At 42.5% G+C, this 25,404-nt stretch overlaps 2 protein-coding genes across 5 annotated transcripts in view; both read left to right on the plus strand.

Moving 5' to 3' along the window:
* LOC111150933 (zinc finger CCCH-type containing 11A) overlaps positions 1–9,889 on the plus strand; it is a 41,694-nt gene extending 31,805 nt beyond the window's left edge. For both annotated transcript variants that reach the window (XM_022508623.1, XM_022508624.1), the window contains 6 exons: positions 3,064–3,567; positions 3,908–3,987; positions 5,532–5,862; positions 6,880–7,046; positions 7,421–7,488; positions 7,895–9,889. In XM_022508623.1, coding sequence (XP_022364331.1) covers positions 3,064–3,567; positions 3,908–3,987; positions 5,532–5,862; positions 6,880–7,046; positions 7,421–7,488; positions 7,895–8,153 — 1,409 coding nt within the window. In that variant the 3' untranslated portion in view covers positions 8,154–9,889. The remainder of the gene's footprint in view (positions 1–3,063; positions 3,568–3,907; positions 3,988–5,531; positions 5,863–6,879; positions 7,047–7,420; positions 7,489–7,894) is intronic.
* Positions 9,890–18,779: 8,890 nt separating this feature from the next.
* On the plus strand, positions 18,780–24,609 carry LOC111151029 (small nuclear ribonucleoprotein polypeptide E). Of its 3 annotated transcripts, XM_022508738.1 has the most exons (5): positions 18,780–18,883; positions 19,388–19,414; positions 20,623–20,685; positions 22,157–22,235; positions 24,385–24,609. In XM_022508738.1, the coding sequence occupies exons 1-5, from the start codon at positions 18,830–18,832 to the stop codon at positions 24,438–24,440; spliced, it is 279 nt and encodes a 92-aa protein (XP_022364446.1). In that variant the 5' UTR covers positions 18,780–18,829; the 3' UTR covers positions 24,441–24,609. The 3 variants fall into 3 exon arrangements, with proteins under 3 accessions (XP_022364446.1, XP_022364447.1, XP_022364445.1); XM_022508739.1 differs by lacking the exon at positions 19,388–19,414 and having other exon boundaries at positions 18,780–18,865; XM_022508737.1 differs by lacking the exon at positions 24,385–24,609 and having other exon boundaries at positions 22,157–23,885.
* Positions 24,610–25,404: the final 795 nt, after the last annotated feature.

Consider the following 25,404-nt stretch of genomic DNA (forward strand, 5'->3'; position numbering starts at 1 on the left):
AGGAATTGACAGACGTTTTCTATGGAAGGTCAGATAGCAAATGTTTTCGGTTTTGGCGCTGCAGTCTCCTCACAGCTACTGCACTGTGCCATCGTCATGCAGAAGCAGTCCTGTGCAGTGCGTCTGTCCATCCGTGTGTCTGCGCGGCTGTGTCCTAATCAAGCTGTATTTACACAATAGAAGCTGTGGCCCATCTGCTGTAGTCTGCCAGGCCTCTTCTAGATGGCTGATTTTTGACCAGCCTTGTCTTTTTGATGCTTTCCAGTTCCTTTGGTAGGGTTTATTTGTGCATCTGTGTCTTGTTTGTTTGTTTTTGAAGACTTATTTATTTGACAGACAGCGAGAGGAAACACAAGCAGGGGGAGCGAGAGAGGGAGGAGCAGGCTCCCTCCTGAGCAGGGAGCCCGATGCCAGTATTGATCCCAGGACCCTGGGATCATGACCTGAGCCAAAGGCAGACGCTTAACAACCGAGCCACCCAGGTACCGCAAGTGCACCTGTGCGTTTATCTTCCAAAGACCTTTTTTTTTCTTGTCTCTGTTTTCTCCCAGTTTTATAGCCTGATTTCGGGCTCCCCTAGAGTTTCTACTTGGAATCATTTAAAAAGAGGGAAAAAAAGTGTGTGTATTATTTTGTCATCTTCATCACTTGTTTGTTTTGATCCACTTTTAATGTTGTTGTTTCATAGCACTTGGGTTTCCTGTGGCGGTTCTAAAGGTCTTACTCCCAAGTGTCCTCTCTCCTGACTGGGAGGCACAAGTGAGGACTGCCTGCGTTGGGGAGGGCATGCTAAAAGGCAGCTTGCGGAGGCACCTGGGTGGCCCATTCGGTTAAGTGTCTGCCTTCGGCTCAGGTCATGATCCCAGAGTTCTGGGAGGGAGGCCCGCATCAGGCTCTCTGCTCAGTGGGGAGTCTGCTTCTACCTCTCCCTCTGCCTGCCTCTCTGCCTACTTGTGCTATGTCTGTCAAATAAATAAAATCTTAAAAAAAATAAAAATAAATAAAAGGCAGCTTGTGTGGGTTGCAGGCTAGAAGTCAGGGGGCCCATACCATTGCCACAGTAAGAAAGATCCTTTCCTTCCCTTGCTTTCCTTTTTCCTCTTCCTCCCTGTTGTTTTTCTGCTTGGCATTTGTTCATCTTCTCCCTTCAGCCCCAACCTCCTCTAACTTGCTCTGCTTCCCAGCAGATTCTCCTCTTTTCGGGGAGCAGTTCCCAGGAGGTGGTCATGACTGGTCCACCTATGCTATATGGCACCCTTATATTTCTACCCACGGTTGCTTTTCTTACTAGTTAGGCAGTTTTCTTTGGCTCCTGGGAAGAACAGATCTCAATCCTGCAGTTTCATTTGTTCTTTTTCTCTTTTTCTGTACATTCATATAGCTGCTGTGTTCTCTCAGAAATCCCTCAAGATTTATGCTCTGTCAATGGCAGCTTATTTTCCGCTGCTATTGTGGATTTATTCTACTTTTAATGTCTTCTCTATAGTTTTGATAAAATTTTGGTAGAGTGGGGAAATAAGATCTTCAACCATTCACACAATTTCTTGGAGTGGTAATTTTGAGATCAATCCACCATCTTTAAGTGGAAAAAAAATTTTTTTAAAGCCTAAGGAAGTAATTCAGTATCTGTTTGAGTGTTTCCTATGTATCGTTATATATTGAAATATTTCCGATAATTACATTTAGTCAGTTTTCATGAAGTATCTAGTATGGCTGGAAATGCAGGACATTGCACTTCCTTGGGAGCAGTACTGTGATCAGGAATAAACTAGATTGGTGGGTGTTGGGTTCTAAATCGAACTTAGTTAAAACTAGACAGCAAGAGAATGAGACCAATAGGGCACATTCTCTGTAGAAGGCCCAGCATGTTCAAAAGATCAGAAGGTGAAACCAAACATGATGTGTTTAAGGTTGGTAAAGGATATTTTTTGTTTTGGATCTTTCATTAAAAGCTGTTAATCAGGGGCGCCTGGGTGGCTCAGTTGGTTAAGTCTGCCTTTCAGCTCAGGTCACGATCTCATGGTCCTGGGATCAAGCCCTGGGGCAGGCTCCCTGCTAAGTAGGGAGTTTGCTTCTCCCTCTCCCTCTGCCCCTTTCCCCTCCTCAGTGCTCTCTCCCTCTCTCTCTTTCAAAAATAAAAAAAAAATAAAATCTTAAAAAAAAAGCTGTCCTTTAGTTAACAAATGCGTGTGTACAATCTCCATATTTTTCTGGTTTTTCCCACATCACTTCATTATTTCTTTTAGCCCTCAGTAAAGATGAGCATATCTGTCAAGTGTGAAAGTTGCTCTTCAAACAGATGTAGAATGACTAACATATCATTAAAAATAGCTCTTCAGTAGCATGCCAGTCTCTGGGCCTTCCCCATTTTTCTTCTGTCTTGTTACCTGTTTTACTTCTATTCATCCTTCAAATGTCACTTAAACATTACTTCCTCTGAAAAGATTGCCTCAACCAATTCTTAGACAAAGGCTGGGGTTTTGCTCCTTTATAGTATTCTACTTCCTGTATGAAAGTTGTCATTATTGGGGTTCCTGGCCGGCTCAGGCCGTAGGGCATGCAGTGCAGGTCTTGATGTCAGGATCATGAGTTCAAGCCCCATTGGGCTTAGAGCTTACTTTAAAAAAAAACCCACAAAGTTACTATTACCCTGTTGTAAACTACATGTGGTCAGAGACTACGTCTTATCATTATATTTCTAGCACAGTGTCCAGCCCATGTTTTTAGTGAATGGAAGAACTAATGTGTTGCCATTTTGTTAAGATTTACAATGATAGCCGTCTCCAGCTAATAAATGGCTTTGAGATTTCTTCAGGGATAAGCTTTTGACTAGAACCCCAACAAACTTTTGCCACCTAAGAGTTTTCTTTGAGGTCCACTACCTGAAACATGCAGTATTTTAAAACTGAAATCGAAACTAATATGCTTTGATCATTTTAATTACCTGTCTACAAGATAGCGCTCTATTAGGACTCTGCCCTGATCTAAGAATAGACAGAGCATAAGTTGTTAAGCGGTGAGCTCTAAATACAGTGACTTGTTTCTCCCTCCCCATGAAAACAGAGCGAGCCACTAAAGTTGGTGAAATCCATGTGAAGACATTAGAAGAAATTCTTCTTGAAAAAGCTAGTCAGAAACGTGGAGAATTGCAACCTAAACTGAAGACCGAAGGACCTTCAAAAGTTGATGATGCTACTTTAGGAACAAGAAGCCCCTCCACCATCAGAATCAAAACCTTCTCTGAGGTCCTGGCTGAAAAGAAACATCGGCAGCAGGAAGCAGAGAGACAAAAAAGCAAAAAGGATGTAACTTGCATCAAGCTAAAGACAGATAGTGAAATTAAAAAAACAGTGGTTTTGCCACCTGTAGTTACCAGCAAAGGACAATCAGAGGAGCCCACAGGTAGAGCAAAGTCTATGCAGGAGGTGCACATCAAGACGCTGGAGGAAATTAAACAGGAGAAGGCACTGCGGGTACAGCAGAGCTCGGAGAGCAGCACCAGCTCCCAGCCTCAGCCTGAGGGCACCCCAGGGGCAAGGCGGCTTCTCCGAATCACAAAAAAAACAGGTAACACCACAGTTGGTCTGTAGTACCATTTCCCCAGATCATATTTCAAAGGGCAGTGTTGCTCAGGATTTTCCTAGGAGTTCTGTGAGAACTTTACTCAGATAACTTTGAAGACCACTGGGTCAAATGCAATTAAGCTCTTTCTTTGCAGCAGCGCTATTATATAGACCTTTGATATTTTAAGGTGTGTTTTGAAACTTTATGAGGACAAATGGGCTTCATCTACAATTTTATTTGTCCTATCTTACCTTTATTTTCATTAAGAAAAGTTTTTGCTTTCATCTGTTCCTGAAGTTGCAGCTTAAATGAAAAATTAATGGTGGGTTTAATGTGAATATAGGTATAAAAGAAGAGAAGAAACTACAAGAAGGGAGTGAAGTTGCTTCCCAGAGCGGGGCTAATAGAACAGAAGCTAAAGAGGTGAGTTTATTTAAGATCATTTCATGGTTTTGTTCGTGGCGGGCAAAGGCCAGATGAATGATAAAATGTGCCTTTTAGTTTTAGCTAATAGATTTCTTTTTAATGCTTTAATAATAAATTAGGTAAACAGTTATGCTTATACTTTTTTTAATATAAATTTCATCTTTTTTTTTAAGATTTTATTTATTTGACAGAGAGCACGCACAAGTAGGGGGAACAGCAGGCAGAGGGAGAGGGAGAAATAGGCTCCCTGCTGAGCAGGGAGCCCAGTGTGGGCTCGATCCCAGGACCGTAGGATCATGACCTGGGCCAAAGGCAGATGCCCAACGATTGAGCCACCCAGGCACCCTATGCTTATACTTTTCTATGAGAATTTTTTGTACTTGTGTTTTTATTTGTTCTCTGCCCCTTAAAGTTGTTGTTGTTGTTTTTAACTAAGCATAATGGCACTCACTGTACAAAAGTTGGGGACTTTTATCTTTTAAAAGAATTAAAACCAGGACGCCTGGGTGGCTCAGTTGGTTAAGCAGCTGCCTTCAGCTCAGGTCGTGATCCCAGCGTCCTGGGATTGAGTCCCACATCGGGCTCCTTGCTTGGCAGGGAGCCTGCTTCTCCCTCTGCCTCTGCCTGCCTCTCTGTCTGCCTGTGCTCGCTCACTCTCTCTCCCTCTGTCTCTGACAAATAAATAAATAAAATATTTAAAAATAAATAAATAAAAGAATTAAAACCCTATAATTCTGCAACCCAGATACAACAACCATTAGCTTTTTTTTTTCATGTGTTTTTCTCAAGTCTTTCATTTATGTACATATGTATGTGAACTTATTCATTATCTGACTCATGTTTAGAAAGTAATTGATACTTCCATAGTGTAACACTTAGCAGCCTGCTTTGTTTTTGCTGTATTCATAATTCTTTGGGATGTTCATTTTTACTGGCCACATAATGTTCTATTATGTCAGTATAGTCTGCTTCTGGACATTTAGATTTTGCTTTACACAAAGTAATATGAACATCATTATATATAAATCTTGGTGCAAGTGTCTGATTATTTAGGAGGCATTTTTATCTGACTTAGGGTCATGATTGCCTATGCCTACAAAATCGGGGTTTTCATTGTTTCATACATCTTTAACTTTCATCTTCAGCTAGGTATTTTTTATTTAATATCAAAGAGCAAAAGCTCTTGTGTTTTAGATCATGTTAAACTTTGCTTGACATGGATGTCAGCCCAGTAAATTATAAACAAGATTTTCTTAATTGAGATAAAATTGACATATTTATTTTTCTTTTAAACAATTTTTTTGTTTTGTTTTGTTTTTAAGATTTTATTTTTTAAGTAACCTCTACACCCAGCGTGGCGCTCGAACTCACAGCCTCGAGATCAAGAGTCACTTGCTCTACAGAGTCAGCCAGGGACCCCAAGTTTTTTTTCGGTTGTTGTTTTAATTGAGCTATAAAGCCTGGTAACTTACAAATAATAATTATCATACAGATTGTTAGAGGTATCGAATTTTAAATCTTTCATTTAAATTTACGCTCAGGTTTCAGAAGAGACCACAGGAGTTGGCATTACTAAAATTCAAGTCAAGAGATGTGAGACCATGAGAGAGAAGCACATGCAGAAACAGCTGGAGAGGGGACCCTCACAGAAGGAGAAATCAGTTCTGACACCTCTCCGGGGAGACGTAGACTCTTGCAATACTCAGATAGGAGAGAAGCCTGTGCTCACTCCTGTGCCGGGCCTCACACGGCACCTGGCAAAGCGGCCTTCCACAAAGTCGTCCCCAAAGGCAGAGGTGGAAACCTCAGGCAGTGGGGACTCGATATTGAATGTGAAGTGTGCAGCACAGAGCTTGGAAAAACGGTGTAAAGGTAAGTCGTTTTTCTAGTGTGTCTTGCTTTAGGATTTGAAAATTACCAAGTTTCTAGTAACTCGCTAGCAACAAGTTAAATTCCATTTGTGTTGTATACTTGTCACATAGGTGAAAAGTAGTATTTCTGATAATTGTACTTAAAAGGACAAATCTTCTTTCTCAGAATTTAAAATTGCTGTTTAAAAAGCTTTGTCTAAGGGCACCTGGGTGGCTTAGTCAGTTAAGCCTTGGGCTCATGTCATGATCCCAAGGTCCGGTGATTGAGTCCCGCATCGGGCTCTGTGCTTAGTGGGGAGTCTGTGCCTTCCCCCTCCCCCCTCTTCCCCTGCTCACCCACTCTCTAAAAATAAAATCTTCTTTAAAAAAATAAATAAAAGCTTTGTTTAAAGCTCACTTTGGCAGCACATATACTAAAATTGGAATGTCCCAGAGAAGGTTAGGACGGCCCCTCTGCAAGAATGATACACAAATTCATGAAGCATTCCATATTTTTAAGTAAAGTCATGGGGATGTAACATAGCATGGTGACTATAGTTAACAATACTGTATTGCATATTCAAAAGTTGCTAGGAGAGTAGATCTTAAAAGTGCTCACACAAAAAAATTGTAACTGTATGGTAATGAATTAACTAGACACTGTGGCAATCATGTAGTCAGGATATATACAAATACGAAATCATTATGTTGTATACCCAAAACTAATACCATGTTATATGTCAATTATACCTCAGTGGGGGGATAAAAACTCTCTGAGATGCATCTTTCCTCTGGTTTTGAAGAAGAAAAACACCAGGGAACAGAAGAACAGTAGCAAAGTCAAGAGCCAGTGAAAAGAATTACTTGAGTATACACTTTATGGCCACATTGTAGTGCACGTTGTTTATGAGTTATTTTCAGTTTGGGGGTGTGTATGGTATTTCTAGTATTGCGAAGGAATTTAGATATTCTGAAGTTATTCTCCGTGTAAAAGAGAACTTATTCTAGCTATCAATCAGATATTTTCTCTCCCTTGCAGCTAAACCCAAAGTCAATGTGAAGCCATCTGTGGTTAAAGTTGTCTCATCCCCCAAATTGGCCCCCAAACGCAAGGCAGTGGAGGTGCACCCTGCTGTCATTGCAGCTGTGAAGCCGCTCAGCTCCGGCAGCGCCCTGCAGGAAAGCCTCACCAAAAAAGCAGCTGTGGTAAGTAGTAGCTCTGGCTGGGTGGCGTTTCGCACAGTGTGGTAGGAAAGCGGGGAGCAGTCGCTCTGCTAGCGCTCTCTGCCCGTGTGCTACTTCTGCCATTTCCAAAGCATCTTAGTTATTTAGGTTGCTGCTGTATTTTACATTCACAGACATTTGTGGAGTGGCAGAAGGGAATTTTTTTTTTTTTAACTAATTCTTATGGGGGGCAAGATACTTGGCTTATTTCTATACTCAACCTTTAGATGACTTATTCTTGGATTTCCGAGCTTACGGAATGACAACCGTGATTCTAAGAAAGTGGCAAAGTAAATGGGTATGCTCAAATAAAAAAAGCCTGACTGTCACTGAATTACCTTCCTTTTACTTTTTAGGCAGTTGTCCCACTCCTTTCGGAGGACAAATCAGTCACTGTGCCTGAAATGGAAAAACCTAGAGACAGGTAATACCTTGCAGTTCTTCTTAACCAAACTTTAGGCCACTATTGATGCGCTCTAGAGAATGACAGTGCTTAAGTACATCTTCAGACATGTCCAGCTTAGCCACTCACACCCACTTAATAGCCAACTTAAATAAATCTGCTAAACTTCCAATTAATTACAAGAAAACATGCACGCAGGGTTGCTGTTCTCCTTCGGTGCCGCTGTTTATATATTGACTGCATTATTTTTACAATGTTTTAAATATCTGTTTGAATCGTTCTTTAAAAGGTTGAAAATGCCTTATCTCACATCAGTATCTGTATTTTATTATCAGAGATGACTCTTTGCTAACTGTGCAGGACCATTCAGTCAAACCATCAACAAAGGGCAGGTTTCTAATAATCTTTTGGGTTTTTTCCCTTGCAGTCTTGTGTTGCCTCCAACCCAGTCCTCTTCAGATTCCTCCCCACCAGAAGTATCTGGCCCTTCTTCTTCTCAGATGGCTACGAAAACTCGCCGACTCAGTTCCACCTCGACAGGAAAGCCCCCGCTTTCTGTGGAGGATGATTTTGAGAAACTAATATGGGAGATTTCAGGAGGGAAATTAGAAGCTGAGATCGACTTGGATCCTGGGAAAGATGAAGACGACCTTCTGCTTGAGCTGTCCGAGATGATTGATAGCTGAAGGCGATAGAACATTTAAAAAAAAAAAAAAAAAAAAAACTGGACTTAGTTTCATCTATTATAACATTTACCCAAGATGATCATTTCTTTAGTCTAGCATTTGCCCCAAATCAGAAGTATACCTCTGAATTACCTGTATGTGTCCTGGATTCCTTGGGGTCAGATTTTTAAAGTCCCTCGATAACCATTTTGTCCATTCGATGCCATGGTTTAGCATCTGTGAGAAAAATGTTCTGTCTTACACCTCTCCACAAAAAACTGAGAGGGAGATCCAAGTCGCAGGGTGCAAGAGAACTTAGTGACTCCTTGAGGTGTCTGTCAGTTTGGGCTCCCCCCCCCCACCTTTTGCTGTAGTATTTCTTTTATGTCTTGTCTTAATGTACTTATTAATGTAACCTGAGCTCGAAAAGGATGAAGACCAGCTGCTGCCAGTAAGGACCAAATTTCACTCAGTCACTAAACAAAAGATCCACTCCGTCTGCATTAAATTGTGTGTCATTTTAAAAGTATTTGGAGATTCAACTAAGCTTTAGAGAAGGCTGAGCAACTCTGGAAGCTCATAATCTGGACATAACTTTTTTGACCCGATTTCCATGCTTCAGCTGCTCTGTAAGCCTCTGAAGAGCAATAGCTAATTTATTATTACTGTAATTTTTTTAAGGCTTCAAAGTGCCTCAAGGGTCTTCTGAAACTAATTTTCTATTTCTGGGATTCCCTGGATCCTTAATAAGAGATGGTGACATAATGATGAGAGGAATTCTTTTTTTTTAGCATGAAAGTTGTCCCTTCTCTTCTTCAATACTTGCCTCCTACTGGCATTGAATTATCACAGGGATTAAAATCGGTTAATTTTTTATTCTAACTCTCCCAGCAAACTCCTCTTGCCCAGTACTTATTTGGTGCCCGTTAACCACCAGAGGGAAAAAAACATGAACTCCTCCAAGCCGCCAGTATTTGTCTCTGGACTGTAGCAGTGCACTGAATTGTCCTGTCGCAGGGCTGATTGAGATGCTCTGGGGGTGTATTGTATACCTTCCAGTTTTCTTCATTTCTGAATTGAATTTTCTTTTCTTGATGTCAGTCTCCTTCATACCACCTCAAGGTTTAGACTTGTGAAGGAACAAGTATGATGGGGATAAGAGTCTTGAAAGGAGACATATTGTACATAATCAGAAGGAAGAGGAAAGAAGGACTTGTCCGATTTGCAATTTTGCTGTAGGTGGCCAGTTCTGTTTCTCATAGGGAAATCTGGTCCACCTGTCGCGTTGGCTCCTAAGGAACTGCTGTTGTAAGCGGCTCATCAAGAGTTGCACCTCACGTAGCCTTGTTGGGAACATGGAAACGGAAGAAAGCCACAGGACTGCCTGTTCAGTCTTGGGAAGATCTGGATGATTCTGCACAAGCAAAAATGACTTGAAATTTATGTATAGACACCTCTCCACCAATCCATCTTCAGCTGACTGAATGTTGTATAATAGCCCTTCTCCAAAGCAGGGGTGGAATGTTCTGGTTTCACCACAGATTTTCTACTCATTTCATTTTTGGAATCCACTTAAAGATTCCAGGTCCCTTTTGTATATAACCTTTATCCTTTTGCTTTTTTAAAAATAATTTTGTTTCATATTTAAAGTCCTTGTATTAGTCAGTGATTCATGTTCAGCATTATTTGAACCATTTGCCATTACAAGAAAGAGAAATACTTATTTGTGTTTTAAATAAAACTGGTGTAGGAAAGTCTGGACGTTGTGAGTTAAATGGTCATACATCCCTTCAAGCCTAGGATCTGCCTCGATGGGGGTCCAGTCAGAATGTTGTTGGTCTCTTGCATAAATGCTCGAATTTCACAGATAACTGTGTGGCTTTAGAAACTTCTCACAAGGACGTATTGCCAAACTTACGAATGTGCTATTTTAGCTGCATATACTTCAGGAAAGAATATTATTAAATGGGAGGATTTTTTTACCCAGCACTAATACAGAATCAGTATCCTTGTAGCTCAGGTAATGCCATTGATTTTTTTAAAAGATTTATGGGACACCTGGGTGGCTCAGTCGTTAAGCGTCTGCCTTCGGGTCAGGTCATGATCCCAGGGTCCTGGGATCGAGCCCCGCATTGGGCTGCTCCCCAGGAAGCCTGTTCTCCCTCTGCCACGCCCCTGCTTGTGTTCCCTCTCTTGCTGTATCTCTCTGTCAAATAAATAAAATCTTAAAAAAAAAAAAAAAAAGATTTTAGAGAGAACAAGGGCGTGTGCACGCCAGCAGGGAGTTGGGCAGAGGGAGAGAGAGAATCCCAAGCAGACCCGGATGCAGGGTTTCATCTCACGACCCTGAGATCAAGACCTGTGCCAAAATCAAGAATTGGACATTTAATGATTGAGCCACCCGAGTACTCCAATGCCATTAATTTTTTTTTTTAAAGGAGAGAGGATTTAGAAGTGATCTAAGATGGATTCAATTAAGAGCTTTGAAGCATGAAGTTATATTTTTAAAAATTTCAGAAAAGTCCCAAGTGTTAAATAGTGTGCCAATTTTTTAAGGAAATACAAATTTTTTAACTACCAAAGACACAGATTTTTTTCTAATAGTCTGAACAAGTACAACTTTTAACAAAAGCAAACAGACTGTGGTTCCTGGGTGGCTGGCTTCCCCATTAGCAGGGAGTCTTTGAGATTCTTTCCCTCTGACCCTAAGCCCCTTCATGCACAGCCTCTCTAAAATAATCTTTTTAAAAAAAATGTATTTTTTTTAAGGTGTTTTTTTTTTTTAATTTATTTGACACAGAGTACAAGTAGGCAGAGCAGCAGGCAGAGGAAGAGGGAGAAGCAGGCTCGCCACTGAGCAGGGAGACTGAACCCTGGGATCCCAAAATCCTGGGATCATGACCTGAGCCGAAGGCAGATGTTTAACCAACTGAGCCACCCAGGTGCCCCAGTATATTGGGTTTTAAATGATGGTTTTCAGTTTTAACAGAAGAGGGCCCAAATGGGGATGCCTGGGTGGCTCAGTTGGTTAAACATCTGCCTTCAGCTCAGGTCATGATCCCAGATTCCTGGGATCAAGTCCTACATCCGGCTCCTTGTTCAACAGGGAGGCTGCTTCTCCCTCTCCGGTTTCTTTCTTGCTCTCTGAAAAATAAATAATCTTAAAAAAAAAAAAAAAAGAGAGAAAAGGCCAAATGTTGCAGTCTGGCCCCAGCCAAAAGCCTCAAGATAGTTTGTGACGCATATATTTGTCTTAAGATAAAATGATCCCTAAAGTTCTGACCTTAACTTCAAATTCTGACAGGTCCTCTCAGAACAGAGTTTATTTTCACCTTTCCAATCTTTGAAACCACCACAGAGCTAAGATTGATAATACAATTTCAGAGATAAAGTTTGAGGGGCACATGGGTGGCTCAGTCACTAAGCGTCTGCCTTTGGCTCAGATCATGATCCCAGGGTCCTGGGATCGAGCTCCACATTGGGCTCCCTGCTCAATGGGGAGTCTACTTCTCCCTCTCCCTCAGTTGCTGCCCTTGCTTGTGCTCGCTTTCTCTGTCAAATGAAATCTTTAAAAACAAACAAAAAAAAACTTTGATCTATGTTTATCAAAGTACAGTGTTACTTTTTTAGAACTGTGGCCTCGTTTTGCCGGAATATTTCTGCAATTCTTTAAAACGGATTGCTTTCGATTTGTTAGTTTAGCAATAGGAAATGGGAGGTCTCCAGTTGCTAATATTTAAAGATTTTATTTATTTATTTGACAGACAGAGATAACAAGCAGGCAGAGAGAGAGAGGAGGAAGCAGGCGTCCTGCTGAGCAGAGAGCCCGATGCGGGGCTCGATCCCAGGACCCTGAGATCATGACCTGAGCCGAAGGCAGCGGCTTAACCCACTGAGCCACCCAGGTGCCCCCAGTTGCTAATATTTAAAACTTAACATTTACTGAGTATTTAATACACACCTCTTAATTCACATACCATTGTGATACAACATGCTCTGCGGCCCTGGAAGACCGCTGCTTTGTTCCCCACCATAGTGTCAGTGTGGTCAGGTTTCACGATAGGAAGGTATATTCCTATGTGCAATTGGGTTTGACTCACTGACTTTCAAGAGCTCTTTATCTCTTAAATCTGATTTTAGGAAGCTGCTTGATAAATCTTTGCAAGTTCCCACAACCCATTAATATCTTATTCTCCAAACTGTGCATCAACTTATTTGAATTTGCAAAATGACGTTAAGGGCGTGAGCATAAAGAAAACACTTGATCCTGACCATTTTCTTAACATCGTACAATAAAATGAGCAAGGAATCAGCAAAAGTTAATTAAGGAGTCACAAGATTTCCTGGGAGCCTAAGGAGAAAGTACTTAGGTTGTATTTAGGTGTTACAGAGGCTGAATCTATGGTGGTGAGTAAGAAGTCATGGAGTCAAACTTGGCATTGTCTCTTCCTGGGTTTTCCGGTCCTTGACTCCGTGACTGGTTTGTCCTCAGGAGTAAGACAACAGTCTGTAGAGTTAAGAGTAAGGGTAAGCAGAGCCAGTCAGACTCTGAAAAAAGAGAAGAAAAGATATTCAAACAGCCTCTTGTCTGTTGAATAAATAAGTGAAATAGGCAATTGGCTGGATCAACAACACTCGAAACAAAGAAATTTCAAGGGAAGGGTGAAGCAGAATAGAAGGAATTCCTCTACCTGACAGGTGCATATGGTGAAGGAGGTCCCTTCTTTGGGACAGGATCTCAAGGAGGGTGGCCGAGCTTAGGAAAACTGAGGAAATTTGAATTTAATACATCAGCAGAACTCCCGCAGAATATTTTGGACTCCCATCCCTTGAAGAGGCTCAAAATAGAAGCTAACTTTTAACCATCACTTAGCACTACTGCTTCCAGGGAGAGCAGGAGAATGCGAACCCCTGCCCAAGAAATACCGGCCGGGGAAGTGCAAAAGAACGTCAGAAGGCATCAGGAATGAAGCAGGCGCAAGTGTAAGTAGACGATGCTACAGAGGCAACGACAAGTCAGTCCGAAACTGGTAAGGGAAGGCTTCCTTGAGGGGTTAGAGCCGGAGTTCTGCGTGGCTTGCTCAGCAAAGGAGATGCTGTGAGCTGCTAGGAAGGCCAACACAGCAGGCAAGGTTTGTTTTCACGGACCTCTGACTAGCCCATTGGTACTTTCTCAGACTCTGCTCTGTCTTATTCTGGCTGTTTGCTGTCAACCATTCCTGGCTTTAGTGTAAACTTAACAAAGATTATTTTAACTGAAAATCTGAGTCACTGCTTTGAAAAGTCTTCCAATCCTTCCCTCTCCCTCCACAATTACAGTCCCTCAGCATGGCTGGTACCTCCTGCCTCACCCATGATGCTCTCCACTCCAGCAAAACTACAAGCTTTCCACTTCCCTGGAACCCTGATCTTTCTCCAGCCTTTTGCCTTTGTTAGTGCTGTCTTTCTCCCTAAAAGTCTCTTCTTTTGGCTAACTCTACACATCCTACAGCCTCTAGGCTACTGTCCCAACACCTGGTTCTCCCTCTCCCCAAACTGGGGTTTGATGCCATCCACCAGGCATACACTGCTTACCTCCACTGTTTTAAAATTGTTTACCTGTCCATCCTCCTCAGCAGACTTGGGACAGAGATTCTTACTAACCTTTATATTCTCAGTACCTAGTATCATAACAAAATACCACAGACTGGATGGTTTCAACAACAGAAATTTATTTCCTCACAGTTCTGGAGACTAGAAGTCCAAGATCAAGGTGTTTGAAAAAATTTTTTTTCTGAGGCTTCTCTCTCTGGTTTGCAGGTGCCACCTTCTCACTATGTCTCCACGTAGTCTTTCCTCTACACACACGTGTCTGTGTTTTAATGTGTCTATAAGGACACCAGTCATCTTGGATTAGGGCCCACCCATATGACTTCATTTAACCTTAATTACCTCTTTAAGGGCCAGTCTCCAACTACAGTCACATTCTGACGTGCTAGGGGGTTAGAGCTTCAACATACACGTTTCAGAGAGCAAGCTTCAGCCCATAACAAAAGGCATTCAATAAACTTTTGCTGAATGAATGAAAAAGCTCTTGACCCACGTAACCATGTCAGGGGCTGCTGATCTTTGCTCGACTGCCCCTGTATTTGCAACCCCATTCTTTGGGGTTGTATCCATCACAGCCATTCAGCAAGCCGTGAGATGGACCAGTGACTCTTAGCCTATTTTGCAGACACCTTGGGAATATCATGAAAATCTCAAATTTTGCAAGAACTTTATGATCAGTTGCAATTTTTTTAAAAGATTTTATTTATTTATTTGATAGAGATCACAAGTAGAGAGGCAAGCAGGGAGAGAGGAGGAAGCGGCTCCACGCTGAGCAGAGAGCCCCAAGCGGGGGTCAATCCCAGGACACTGAGACCATGACCTGAGCAGAAAGCAGAGGCTTTAACCCACTGAGCCACCCAGGCACCCCTGATTAGTTGTAATTTAAAAGGGAGGAAACTGGTTTCGTAGTACCTTCCACTACCTAATGAATTTATGGAAATGATGGTACATTTGAACCTTGAATAACACTGGTTTGAACTACACAGATCCACTCATATACGGACTCTTTTTTTTTTTTTTTTTTTAAAGAATTGACAGCAAGATCCACAAGGCATTTATTTCCAATCCCCGCCCCAGTCTTCATGGGACCCAACAGAAGGCAACTGATGGAGGCGTCAAGGCTGCCGCCCTCTAAGTTCCCTCGGAAGGCCTCTGAGGCCATCAGCAGCCCCTGGAAGCCCCAGGACCGGGCAGAGCAGTAGGTTGCCCCGTGTGCCTATGGGGTGGTCAAGTTGAGTGCAGAGAGCTGGCAGGCAAGAGGGTGGGCTGAGGCAAAAGTGCAAAGGGCAGAGATGGCACTGCCTAGGGAGCCTTGATCCCTGAGTGCTCCGTGCCTTTTCTTCCCAAAAGTTCCCAGAGGCCAGTGAACTCACATGTGTCTGAAGCTGCCGATAGCCACGGGCCTATGGTACCCCTCCAGGCCACTGGGGCAGATGTACTGGACATCCTGGCCCTTGTCATAACCCATAGGCCCAACCTGGGGGCTGCCCTGCTAAACCAAGGCCTCCACCACTATACCCTGGCCAGGCCTGCCACAACCCTGTCCACTCCTGGCCTGGCCAGCCTATACTCAAGTTTTTTTTCAATGAATATATGTACAATACACTGTAAATTTTATTTTCTCTTATGATTTTCTAAGATTTTATTTATTTGAGAGTGAGAGAGAACATGAGCAGGGGGGAGGGGCAGAGGGAGAAGCAGACTCCCCGCTGAGCATGGAGCACAGGACCTTGGGATCATGACCTGAGCCAAAGGCAGAGGCTTAACGACTGAGCCACCCAGGTGCCCCTGTATTTCCTTTTCTATAAACTGAATGTTCACCTCTATTGCCAATTTTTGTTTTGGATCTTTGTGTCAGCTTGTCACTGCGAATGCTTTAATATTTAACAGGGATGGGCTCTATTTTTCCGGCCCTTGAATCTGGCTTGAGGTGTGAACTGTATACTAGTTCCAAGCCTGGCCTTTAAAAGGTACTGTTGGCTTCAGCCTTGGGTTTTGGAGGCCTGGGCCACCATTTAAGAAAGTATTCTAGGGGGGTGCCTGGGTGGCTCAGTGGGTTAAAGCCTCTGCCTTCGGCTCAGGTCATGATCCCAGGTCCTGGGATCAAGCCCCGCATCGGGCTCTCTACTCAGCAGGGAGCCTGCTTCCCTCTCTCTCTGCCTGCCTCTCTGCCTACCTCTGTGAAATAAATAAATAAAATCTTAAAAAAAAAGAAAGTATTCTAGGGGCACCTGGGTGGCTCAGTTGCTTAATCATTCAACTCTTGATTTCTACTCAGGTCATGATCTCAAGGTCATGAGATTGAGGCTCCATACTGGGTGTGAAGCCTGCTTAAGATTCTCTCTCCCTTTACCTCTGGCCCTCCCGCAACAGGCAAGTGCTCATGCTCTCTCTTAAAACGAAAAAAGAAACCAGGGCGCCTGGGTGGCTCAGTGGGTTGAAGCCTCTGCCTTCAGCTCAGGTCATGATCCTGGGGTCCTGGGATCCAGCCCTACATCGGGCTCTCTGCTCAGCGGGGAGCCTGCTTCCTCCTCTCTCTCTGCCTGCTTGAGATGTCTGTCAAATAAATAAATAAAATCTTTAAAAACAAAAACAAAAAAAGAAACCACCCTACTCTGCAAGAGAGATGAGGTGTGAGGCCCTAGGGCTGCACAGACATGGAGATGGACCCCAGTGAGGCCAGCTTTCCATACACGCGCCCCAAACCCTTAAATAGGCCTTCTGGAGGAAAAAAAAAAAAAAAAAAATGTCCATCTAAGCGCTGCCCAAATTCTTGACTCACAAAAATCATAAATTATAACAAAGTTATTGTTTTAAGCTACCAAGTTTTGAATTATTTCTTTCACAGCAATAGAGAACCAGAAAAGCGTTTTTTAAAACGCTCTTTATATACTAGTAAAATTACCCATTTGTCTTTGATGTGGTACAAACATACTTCTCCCTGATCTTTTGACTTTGCTTACTGTGGTGGTGTTTTAGTCACCCAAAACTTTATGTGATTTTTACATAATTGAATTTGTCACTTTCTCTTCTAAAAACCTGAGAGAGCATGCAATTGAGGACAAGATAACTAAGAAGAAGAAAGAGGCAATATCTATGATTAAACTAGATAAGCTTGCAAGAGGAAGCTGAAAACTAAAGAAAACTGAAAAATTCCCAAAGACTCAAAGGAAAATTTGAACAAATAGACATCAGGTAGTTAGTTTAAAAAAAACTGATTCTAAGTCGTTCTCAAGTTTAATGTAATCGCAGTAAAAATACCAAAAGGAGTCTTTTAATTAGATAAGATAATTTTAAAGTTTGTAAGAAAAATAAATAAGAACAGCTAAGAAAGTTCTATCGACTTCTAGTCCTGCCAAATAAGGAAATATTATACAGTACTTGTAACAGTGACCCTGGTCCATACACACAAAGATCAATTGAGCAAAATAGAAACTATACATATTTACATACACTTGGTATATTATAAATGTGGCATTTTAAATTAAATGGGGGAACAACAGATTTTTTTGTAATGGTAAAAGAAAAACTGGGTAGCCATCTAGATATTATAAAGTTGTATCAGTTCTTGGATAAACTGGGATAACATTTTAGATGGATCAAAGATTTAAATGTAAGAAAGCAAAATCACTTAGAAAAAATAGGGGAGCCTCTGTGGCTCAGCCAGTTAAGCATCCCACTCTTGATTTCTGCTCAGGTCATGTTCTCGGCTCAGGTCATGATCTCAGGGTCATGAGACAGACCCCTACATCGGTCTCTGTGCTCAGCCGGGATTCTGCTTGAGATTCTCTCTCTCCCTCCTCCTCCTCTCTCTTTCTAAAATAAATAAATCTTTAAAAAATAAAGGATAAAACAAATCTCCTGAGTTGTATAATCAGATGACTGGTTTATAGGGATCAATCCCCAAAAGTTTAGGAATCGTGACTTCAGAGACAGGAAAGTGCAAGAGTAGCTAAGCATCTCTGCATCTGAGATGAGACAAGTCTGAGAGTTTCTTCCAGTCATACCACGTTTGAATTCAACCAATGCCCTGTTTACTCTCTGGACAACATAACCCTCTATTGGGATTGGGGGAGGGGGAGGGCTTTTTTTTTTTTTAAACCAATAATTATCCCATGCGTTTTCTAGCTCAGCCTTAGTATCATCCTCAACAGAAGACCTCAGTTAAGCAACTTAGGATTCTGCCACTTGCCTACGTGGGGTCCCCTTGGAGAAATCCCTTCAACTCTGATTGTCAGTTTCTCCATCTGTAAAATGGGTTTTCCGGTCAAATACCATTTCTGCCAGGCCACAAGTCACTGACAAAACCTAACAGATTTCGGCTCCTCCCCTTCCAGCTGTGTTACCCTGGAAACGATGTGCTCCCACACGGAGGCCCTGCTGAGTCCACACACACGCTATTCCACCGACTCTCCAGCTCCGCGACGAAAGACAGGGTCATCTCCATCTTGGTGACAACGAAGCCGACACACAGCAAGGATGAGGAACTTACCCTTTGGTCACACACTGTCAGCGATCTTGATCTTGATCTTGATCGGGCCCAGCCATCAGACTTCAGGGCTTCCCCGCTAGCCTTGCCCTGTCGCCACCTTACAGTAACGCCCCCACAAAGGAGACGAGAGGGGAATTGATTACACTGCGAACCACAGCACCTGGCTTTTGAATTCGGATTGTTTGTGGCTGCGAGGACCAGATGTGGAGGCCCCCGGAGCTGGGGCTTCTCGCCGCCATACCCTCTAGACCGCGATGCGGCCCGTTGTGCCTAAATTCCAGGGAAACCGGCCTTGGGAAAAGCACTGGACCAACCCATCTCATCTCACACAAGGAAGTACAACTCTTAAGGCCGACACGGGAAACGGAGCCGCGGGAGCCTCCTCCCGGCTCCCTCCAGGTGGCGCTGTAGGACTGACTCACGTTCCAAAGTGCACAGCCCCCTTCTGGCTTGCCCCAGGGGATATAGAGCACAGAGAAAAGCAACACCCAAGCCTAGAGAGGCATTTCCCAGGAACCGCCCAGGTCGCCTCGCGGGCGCCATGCACTTCCGCTTCCGGTTCTTTATTCCGGAAGTTGCTTTCTGAGGTAGCGTGCGGTCTTTGTCGGCTTCCACCATGGCGTACCGTGGCCAGGGCCAAAAAGTACAGAAGGTGATGGTTCAGCCCATCGTATCCTACGCAGCATGTCAGGACTAGCAGGTTCGGGCCAGAAAGCGGGGGGCGAAGGAGCAGACCGAGAGCGGGCCTGGGGGAGCGGAGTGCGGCCCACATCCCATGAGCCCCCGGGGCGACCGTGACCGGGAGAAAGCGCGGGTAGTTGAATACCGGGTGGGAGGTGGGCTTGGGCCGACTCCTGTGGTGGGAAGTGCAGGAGTGGCGCGGACGAGCGAAAGGAAGGCAGCTTTAATTAGGAACTGAGTGAAGTGGGAGTCAGCGGTCTCGGAAACGAGGAAGATGCGGGCGCCAAGAAATGGCTGGGGAGTAAGAGAGTGGGCGGGAATTCCTTCAGAGCCTTTCGGGAACCCGTGACCAGTGCCCGGCTGGACGCTGTTCATTTCATGCGCACCAGATCTCGTGTTCAGAAAACAAAGGCGAGATGAGGGTAGGCTCGACCAGTATCGGGGAGCACCGTCTGCTCTGTGGGTGTGTTTTTTTCCTTAACCACTGGTGCAGAACCTCATCTTCAGATACTTGCAGAATGTACGTAAGTTATATGTTCTTTGTTGTTTTGTAATTACCTCTTTAAAAGGTGAATTTATTTGGCTGTGTGTGTCATCCTGTTTGCTCAGTGTGTTCTCGAGTTAAAAATCGGTGAAACTGGGGAGCGTGGCTGGCTCAGTCGGTAGAGCACGCGACTCGTGATCTTGGAGTCGTGAGTTCAAGCCCCACGTTGAGTGTAGAGATTACTCTAAAAAATCAGTATCAAGTGAAACTTGAGGTTGGAGGGGTGCTTGAGGGGAAGGGGCTCAGGGAAAGCTCTAATGTAATGAAATGCCAGCCCAAGCGTTGAAAGAATTGTGTCATCGTTACTTTGCAAGACCAAAATCGCTAATTTCAAAAAGTAGTTACTGGCAAACATGACTGGTGTTTGGGTACTGTTGTTGGTAGTCATTATGGCTAGAACACTGGAACCTCTCCCCTTTCTTTCCCCTGGGATGGAATATTGGAAGATTCCTGTGGACTTTAAACCACATAGAAAGGTTGGGGGGGGGGGTATGGTATATACTTAAATATAGAAAAGATGCCAAAAAAGGAAGAGAGGAGGGATAGGCTTGGAGGATATCAAGATGTAATTTCTGTTACTCTTGATAAATTTTAGTATGTGATAACGTAGTTGGAAACAGATTAATTTCAAGCTCTTGTATTTTTTTAAGTAATCTCTACACCCAACATGGGGCTCCAACCCACAACCCCAAGATCAAGAGTCACGGGCTTCACCAACCAAGCCAGCCAGTTGCCCCAGGCCATTATGTTTAATCACACCAGATCTGAGGGCCCTTCCCCAGGTTGTTAAATGTGAGGGAAGCTAGGAACCTAGAGAAAGCGGTTTTGAAACTGGATTTTGCTAAAGCAGAGAAGAAAGCCCTTGATTGTTGGAAATTACCGCGTTGTGCTACACTGTCAATATGCACTCTAAATGCATTGAGATGAGAAGCAGTAAGAAGTATGACTGAGTCCCAAGATGACAGGAAAATTATTAACTTAGTCCTACTATAGCATTTATTGAGAATGTTTCTTGGCAAGTAACTAGTCTTGGTTATCAGTTCTTGGATATGAACCAAGTAGTTAAAATTCTTGACTTTTACTTTTTAAGGTTTTCTTTAGGAGTCCTATTTCTCTATTGTTCGACCGGAGTGATTGGGTTTTATGTACTTGTTTTTTTAACGTACCTATTTTCATTTTTTCAGAGATCTCGAATTCAGGTGTGGCTTTATGAGCAAGTGAACATGCGGATAGAGGGCTGTATCATTGTGAGTACCCAGGATGTTTTCTCTCAGGGCAGTTTGTTCACAGAAAATGATTTCACAAAAAATGCCCAGCCAGAGCAGGGTACAAAACGTCAAAGATGCAACCCAAGCAGAGTTCTTCAGGGCCACTATTCTTGTCTCATTGTTCTATTTGATGGCTGTTGGGTTATTCATAAAAGAGGGAAAATTAATTTTTTAAAATTATTTAAATAACAATGTTAGTATTTTAAGGAGGGAACAAAAGAAAATTAGAGTCGGGTGAAAACTAATGGTATATTAGTTCTATATTAAGTGATACCTGAATAGAGCTGGGTGGGGTTAGTTAAATAAGAGTTTCAGGATAACAGAATATCCTAAATAATGTGGGGGGTGATTTATTTTAGAGAGAGAGGTGGGGAGGGGCAGAGAGAGAGGTACAGAGAATCTCAAGCAGACTTCCTGCTGAGTGTAGAGCCAGGCTCTGGGCCTGATCCCCGGACCATGAGATCATGACCAGAGCTGAAACCAAGAATCAGATGCCAACCAACTGCACCTCCCACAATCCCATCCCTAAATAATGTTTTTTGTTTTTTGGGTTTTTTTGTTTTTGTTTTTTTAAGATTTTGTATACTACTTTGAGAGAGCCACAGAACACGAGTGCGCAAGTGGGAGGAGGCGCAGAGGGAAAGGAAGAGGTAGACTCTCCTCTGAGCAGGGAGCCTAATATAGGACTTGATCCCAGGACACCGAGATCATGACCTGAGCCAAAGGCAGACACTTAACTGACTGAGCCACCTGGGTGCCCCTAAATAATGTTTTAAAGAAAAATAAAATATGTCTGAAAAGTTTTAGGATACTTTGATACCTTTAGATATTGTAGGTTCTATCAGTAATCTCCCCTGTTTATGGGGAAAAAAACATGTTATGGGTAATAGCAAGAGTGTTTTGTAAGGAGCATGGGAAGACTGGTGGCAGTGGAAGTTAATCCGCATGTATACACACATACCCTGTATTAGATAAGTTATGAAAGATAGGGACAGTGGGTCTTAGGCATAGCTAATCAGATCTTAAATCCAAAAGGCTCCAGAGGTAATTTGGAGTACATTTGGCTTTCTTGTTATTTAAAAAGGCTTTAGGAGGGAGATGGTATTTTAGCTAAAAGATTGGTGAAAGATGGGTTTCTTTTTTTTTTCCCCAAGATTTTATTTATTTATTTGACAGACAGAAATCACAAGTAGGCAGAGAGGCAGGCGGTGGAGGGGGAGTCAGGCTCCCCGCTGAGCAGAGAGCCCGATGCAGGGCTCGATCCCAGGACCCTAAGATCATGACCTGAGCCGAAGGTAGAGGCTTTAACCCACTGAGCCACCCAGGCGCCCCTGGAAGATGAGTTTCTGAAGTTAGTTGGCATTTCTGTATCTAGGTTGGTGTATTCATCTGGAGTGGTTTGGGTAGGATTTTATTTGAAAAATGACATTTAGTTGGCTTATTTTTCTAGGGTTTCGATGAGTACATGAACCTCGTATTAGATGATGCCGAAGAGATTCATTCTAAAACAAAATCAAGAAAACAACTGGGTAAGAGTATAGATGGCCTTTGGGAACTGTGGAAAGTTTTATTCAGTTGCAGAATTGAATGAGTTGCAACTCAGTCCATGTTTAAATTAAGTTTACATTTGAAAATTTACTGTGTGGGAGAGTAGTTCACTCTTGAAATTCTCTGCCACTTACTGCTAACCCCACTCCCATTTCTGCTTTTGTTTTTGCACTTAGCTCTCACCAAGGTCACCGAAGACAAATGATGTTAAATCTACTAACGGTCAATATTAGTCTTCCTCAAACTCTGAACAGCATTTGGCGCTGTTGGCCACTCCTACCTTAAAACACTTTGTTCCTTTGCTTCTGTGGTACTGTACTCAAATTTTCACTTTTCATTTCTGTTTATTCCTTTTCAGACTTGTGTATATTTGTTCTCTGGGACCCAGCCATTAAATGTTTTGAGTTGCTCAAGACTTAGTTGTAGGTCCTCTTGTCATTCCGTGTTACTTACCCAAGACTATATTTTCAATTACCATCTATATATTGACCTCAGATTTACCTCTGTAGCCCTAGACCTCTCTGAGCCTATTCAACATTTCTGCCTGAATGTTTCAAAGACTCCTCAAAGTTAGCGTGTCAGATTTCAAACTCACTTCCCTCCCCTTAACACACTCTTGGAGCTATTTTAGTGTTCCCTGTCTTTCTGAATGGTACCAGCCGCCATTCACTTCACTGATTGATTTTTTTATAACTACCTCATCCCCCTCCAGTTCGCTCTTCAAGCCGCAGTTATCTTTTAAAAGCACCAGTCTGACCTGGTCGTCCTTTTACTTGAAATCCTTCAGTGACTTCCTGTTGCTAGGAGGATAAGAAAATCTTTAATGTGTTCTGCAAGGTTCTTCATGATCTGGCCTTTTGCCCCCTGCTCGTTTTGTATCACTCCGCTTCATTTTTCTGAGTTTCATCCAGCTTGTGTTCTTTCATTTCTCTGAATGTGCACATTTGCCCCACTGTAAATCTTTGTCTGTGCTGTTGCCTCTGTCTTTAGATGTCAAATGTCAAATATCAAGAGTTTGGTTTTGTTTCACTGGGGTAGGGATGGGGGAGGCAAGATGTGTTGTGCTCTCTGAATGTGTAGTAGAACACTCATTAGTCGGGTTATTTTATTAATGTCTCTGTCACTGGGCCAGATGTTCTATAAGTCCTATCTTTTTTGATCCCTAATAAGACTACTGCTTGATTCAGTGCCTGCCATGTAGTAGAAACTCAGAAATATTTAAATAATGAAAGCAATTTCTTAACCCAGTTAACAAAAGATCTTTAGGATTCATGACTTTAAGACAAACTGAGTCCTTTCTTTTAAAAATCCTATTCATTTGGAGTTTATTTGGATACTTTGTTTTTAATTGTTTAATGCCCCAGTTCACAGCTTACTAGTCCTTATATCTGTGGTAGGTTTCAGGTGCCTCTTTTTCCCAAACCCTGAGGGTTCTCTTGATCCTAAAGTAGATATGAGGAAAGTAGAATCTTGAGAAGTGGCATGGTGTTTTGCTATGCTTCTTTCTCCTTGGGCTATTTTTGTGACAGCCTGGATTTTCACAATTAAACTTGTCTTGCCACGAAGGGCAAACTAGCCTTATTGACATTCTATTCTTTATAAATTAATTGGAGAGTTGAATTCCCATGGTAGTATTTATCCTACAGAATATATTAGTATTACCTGTTACAGAAGTTTTGGAAAGTGAAACCATTTAATCTTGGGGATTGATGAGCATTTTTCAGACTGATTTTACTCGACACCAATGTTCCCTGAAAATTTTTATAGACATTCTTAGGAAAAAACTATTCTTTGGTCAAGTAAGATTAAGAAATGGTGGGTAAAGCTCAAGCAGGTTTATTAATTGCAGGAATATACTAAGAACTCTAAAAATGGTGCTACTTTTCATAAAATATTTCTCTACCTTCATTAGGTTATTGCTAGAGAAGTTCATAGGCTCTAATATGCACAGCCTTTCAATATATGGATATTTGACATTTTTCACATACCTGCTCAAGAGAGAAAGCATTTTCAAAATTGTTTAAATACGATCCAAAATTCTGAGGCTAAATGATGGTGGTTACATGCTTGCTGAGTCACTAGTAATAGCTTTTTTTTTTTTCTTTTTTTTTTTTTAATTTTGTGTTGCAGGTCGGATCATGCTAAAAGGAGATAATATTACCCTGCTCCAAAGTGTCTCCAACTAGAAATGATCAATGAAGTGAGAAATGTTTGAGAAGGCCATGTAGTTTTGGGTTTTTTGAGATGTTCTTTGTTGGGGTGTATTTCTAAAACATTGTCGTATTGTTTTGATTATCTTTATGTTATTACCAGAGGACAATAAATGCTGTGGTATTGTTTTTATTTAAAAATTTACATTGTTTTCTTCTGTCCAGTGATAGAGACTTTTCACTCAGTGGGAGCTAAGTTTTCTGGAGGGTGGCCGTTGCCCCGGGCATTTGTTTTTTTCCAGAACTTGGATGTATAGATTCTTAAGGCAGAGAGTGGGAGTTCTACCTGACAGGTAAGCTCCTGACACTGGGTGGTAGGGAAGAGGAGGTTACTGCGCTAATGTGTATCTTCATCACATCACAGTCCTCATTCCGGCTGCTGGGACACAAGAGCTCCTGACCACAGTAGGCTGGGCATGCTGGAATGGCTTCCGTATCTGCGTAGCACTCTCATGGTCACTCTGTGAGGTCTCTGTGACTTCTTGTACCACTAAGATCACAATGTGAGAAGTGTTTGGGTATAAGAAAAGAATAAAGTGCCCTAAAAGTACATGTAAAATGAGTCTGTTAACAGTTACCAGGACAGAGACCTGGCAAGATCAGTAACCTGAAAAAGACCACAAGCCGTGCTGCTGAGTTGTGAGGCAGAATGATGGTGTGTTAGTTGGAGCAACACCTGCCTCTTACTCTTCTCTCTAAAGATGTTGGTGCCTCCCCCCTGGTAATTGCTTATGTCCAAATTGAATTACGTGGACAAATCTTTTACTCCCCCAGTACCTTAGGATGGTTCAAGTTTGGGTGCCTGCCTGGCTCAGTCAGTAGAACGTGTGGCTCTTGATCGTGGGGTCATGAGTTTGAGCCCCATGTTGGGTGTAGGGATTACTTAAAAAAACTTAAAGATCTCAGGGGATTTCTAGTTTGAATTCTGATAAGTGATTAT

This window comes from Enhydra lutris, unplaced genomic scaffold (genome assembly GCF_002288905.1).
Source record: "Enhydra lutris kenyoni isolate GAN:26980312 unplaced genomic scaffold, ASM228890v2 scaffoldscaffold25, whole genome shotgun sequence".
NCBI classification, from domain to species: Eukaryota; Metazoa; Chordata; class Mammalia; order Carnivora; family Mustelidae; genus Enhydra; species Enhydra lutris.

What these genes read in the sequence shown, in the direction of transcription:
- LOC111151029 (XM_022508737.1), top strand. Translation starts at nt 18,830, where the DNA reads ATGGCGTACCGTGGCCAGGGCCAAAAAGTACAGAAGGTGATGGTTCAG. An exon ending in AGGTGATGGTTCAGCCCATC is followed by an intron (nt 18,884 to 19,387) that starts GTATCCTACGCA and finishes CCACTGGTGCAG; the next exon opens with AACCTCATCTTCAGATACTT. An exon ending in TCTTCAGATACTTGCAGAAT is followed by an intron (nt 19,415 to 20,622) that starts GTACGTAAGTTA and finishes TCATTTTTTCAG; the next exon opens with AGATCTCGAATTCAGGTGTG.